General features: G+C 39.9%; 1 protein-coding gene across 1 annotated transcript in view; it reads right to left on the bottom strand.

Annotated features, from left to right (window-relative positions):
- Nucleotides 1-3,066, bottom strand: part of LOC111647047 (uncharacterized) — a 5,451-nt gene extending 2,385 nt beyond the window's left edge. The window contains exons 1-2 of the mRNA XM_087171226.1: nucleotides 2,982-3,066; nucleotides 70-203 (exon numbers count right to left, since the gene is read on the bottom strand). Coding sequence (XP_087027352.1) covers nucleotides 70-203; nucleotides 2,982-3,066 — 219 coding nt within the window. The remainder of the gene's footprint in view (nucleotides 1-69; nucleotides 204-2,981) is intronic.
- Between the last annotated feature and the right edge of the window lie 376 nt (nucleotides 3,067-3,442).

The following is a 3,442-nucleotide window of genomic DNA, read 5'->3' as shown; positions in this document are numbered from 1 at the left end:
TCTGGACATATAGCTAGGATTATGAGGAAACAGTAAACCTTCAAGTATGTATATGGGAACCGAATGTACCTTCAGGAGAGGGACTTTATTGCAGCCAACACTGCTGGCATCGTCCTGCTGATGGTTGGCTGGGAGATTCCAGCCCTGTCCCCGATCTCCTGCTGAAAGGTCCCGGTGGCCAAAAACCCCAGCGTGGCGAGCACCTGCACGGGTACAGGTAAGGCGCTTGACCGTCTGTTTTCCCTCTTCAAACGGACATCTAAATGGTTGCATAGCTCCATGACGACTTGTCTTGGGAGCAAAAAGCGACTTATCAGCCAAGCATCACTCTCCATGAGGAGATCCCTGCGGTCTCTGAAAACGCGCTCACGTCTGACACACGCGTATTATTCCTCCAAAACAAGTAAATCTGCCATCGTTATGATTTGATAACTGTCAAAGCATCTGTTTAAATAGGGGAGTGAGTAAACATCTGACCAACCACAGTGCAACAATGATTATCTCACCAGATGCTTTTAATTCTTGTTCCAGTTGTGTCACACCCATCGGAAAAAAACAAAGACAATTACACAACTTTGCCATGAGTTAATTTGCAAACACACATTTCTGCTTGTATTTATTATTATTTCAAATTTTAACGTGCAATAATTAGATGTCATGTTAGGCTATTTAGCCTATCATTGTTTTATTGTACAAAAAATTGGTATCAACGAAAACAGAACTTAAACATTTGGACGGGAGCACAGCTAGAATAACTGAAAGATAACAGAAAGACTTCCTTTGAAACCAAAGTGATGTAAAAGGCTCCCAGCTAACCCCTGCAAGACATCTGGCCAGTTTTGACACTTTGGCCTTTACTCTAGAAACCACATCTTTATCAAGGGTCTCTGCCCTATGTGAAAAGGTAGCAAAATGGCAGTGGTGGGATTCTGTCTCTTATACACATCTATAATGTTTGCTTGGACATAGAAAGATTCCAAAAAGTCAAAGGTCACAGAAGTATGGTGGATGTCTGACAGGTCATTGCCACCTCAGAGCTTTCTCTTATTACAACAGAGGCCTGGCATTTCTGTCTTCATGTGATGGCAATGAGGCCCCCTCCCTCACCTCCCCCTCTGAGTTTTTTTTTTTTTTAAACAAACACACATACAACACAAACCTTACATAGCCCTTTGGAGAAAATGGATCCTTTAGTAAAGGGAAGAGTGTTGTAATTCCCAGGGCATACTTTTCCTTGTGTTTACAGGAAGGCATCCTCTTTTAGAAACAACACTTCAAGTCAGTCACCCACTTGCTATGTTTTCAATGCAATGTATTTTGAAAATCCACTATAATATATCTTAATATAATGTTTTCAATTTAACAATTCACTTAACACTCACCCATGGCTTTCAGTCATATGGCTAGCCAATATGTTGACAAGCTGTCTCCAGGTGCGGTGAGTGAGTGACTTTTCTGCCTTGTACTCTTCGATGACATCCTCACCCCCAGGTTTGCAAAGCAAGGCATTATATACCATCTATTCAAGAGAGAAAATAAATTTTTGTGTACAAATCAACCTTTCAAGATAACATCATTTTAACAATATACCACAAGATAAAGAGTAAAAGTTAAAATCACTGGATCAGGAGGGTTTTTACACACAAAAATGGATCAGCAATTTCAGCAAAACAAAAAATTCTAACTAATTGTTTAGCTGATAATGCAACTGCGATATGATTTGGGAAAAAGCAATGTTGTTTCTTATCTGCCTTAGATTACTAAGTACAGAGCTATTAGCCAAACTTATTCATTCTACGAGAAACTGATTTAGTATGACACTTTATGGTGATCAACAATGTAAATTACATCTGCTGCCCTTCAGTACCTCTTTTGCAGCCTCTGACTCAGAAACCTCTGTGGTCGGCCTGGGTATGACTTGGCTGAATGTACGTCTGCCTATGGGAGTCCCATGTTCTATTCGACTGGAGTGGTCATTGTCACTTGAAGAAAGTGATGTGTTGGTATCCGTGAGGGAGGTTGATGTGGAATGATCTAAAGGAGAGAAGTCTAAAAGAAATAACAGAACTGTGACATGCCTGAAATGTAGCATTTGGTGCTTTCCCAGACACAGGTTAAAAATCATCATCAAATCAAACCTGATCCCACATTTCCAAACTGTTTTTGCAACTAGATACAGATCTTTCTTTAAAATATAAATTTTGATAATGCAATTTGTTATAGTAGCCAAGGCAGAGACATGACATCTCAAATGATATTTGTGAAGCAGAAAACCCCTGAACACTGATTACAACTAATTTTATACCGAGACATACCTTCCTCTGAAATTCCATCTTGTGTGGTTGGACTTGGACCAGGATCAAGCTGTATCTCAAGAACGATGTTTTCCTCCAGTGTCTGAGCTGGGTAGTTAGGGTTAATAGATTTCATGTGATCAGAATCAGGTTACAAAAAATAACTACACTTTCAAATATGATAAGAAGAAAATACAGTTAGATTATAAAGCAACACTTAACTCTTTAAAACACAGCTATTGTCAAGACATGAAATAGTATATAGACTTATGCCAGAGGTTCTTTTAACTGATTGGTTGATGATCATGTTCCAATGAATAAAGTAAGACACTCCCCACTTTTTACTGATGATGACTTAACCAAAATCTGATTTAACCAATATCAATGATTTATGGATGACAGAGAAATGTATCTACCTGCATCAGGAATTCTGTCATGTACTGTCAGGCATAAATCCGGACTGGCCTCTATCAGTTCAGAAAAGATGTCTTCCTCGACTAATGTGTTGGTTTCATCAAAAGCATCAAGTTCGGTAGCATCAGGAAGCCCAAACTTGTATTTGACTGTAAGATAACGATGAAAACAGATGTAAAATTGATACCCAAATTGAAAACCAAAATAGCCATCCTAAATACATAAATCCTTGTGTTTATTTGTTGTGAAGGCAACTTTGAGATGGCTACTCACCTTGAGCAATGAAATCCAAAAAGGTGAACCCTGACAGCAATCGGATGTCCTTCTTGGTATTCTGGTACTTCACCTTGAGCAACATTGCCACATCTTTAGACTGCACCTTGTAGAATATGTGGAGAAATATGACTGTTAAAAAGACTTCATCAGGTTTTAATTTTTGAGACTGAGATGGACGCATTGTGGTCCCTGGCCTGTAGCAGTGTTTCAGCCGCCACTCTCGGTTTGGGCCCGCCAGTCTTTCACAGTAAAAAAAAAACAAAAACAAAAAAAACTGCCGTCTCTCTCGCATGCAGTCGCACCACATGTGCACACACAGAAATGGGTGCATGGAGAGGTCACTCTTGGCCGCTAGAAAACGGTAAATGCGATATATCACGCTTATTGTAGTGTTGAAATTACAGCCGAGTGAATGTTGTCCCTGCCTGATTAAACGGAGACGCCACCACCCCTCCCCC

This window comes from Seriola lalandi, unplaced genomic scaffold (genome assembly GCF_002814215.2).
Source record: "Seriola lalandi dorsalis isolate HSWRI2012SDOR001 ecotype SW California unplaced genomic scaffold, Sedor1 jcf7180002054980, whole genome shotgun sequence".
Taxonomy (NCBI): domain Eukaryota; kingdom Metazoa; phylum Chordata; class Actinopteri; order Carangiformes; family Carangidae; genus Seriola; species Seriola lalandi.
The sequence above is the reverse complement of the archived record's forward strand: the minus strand, read 5'-3'. Positions and strand labels throughout refer to the sequence as shown.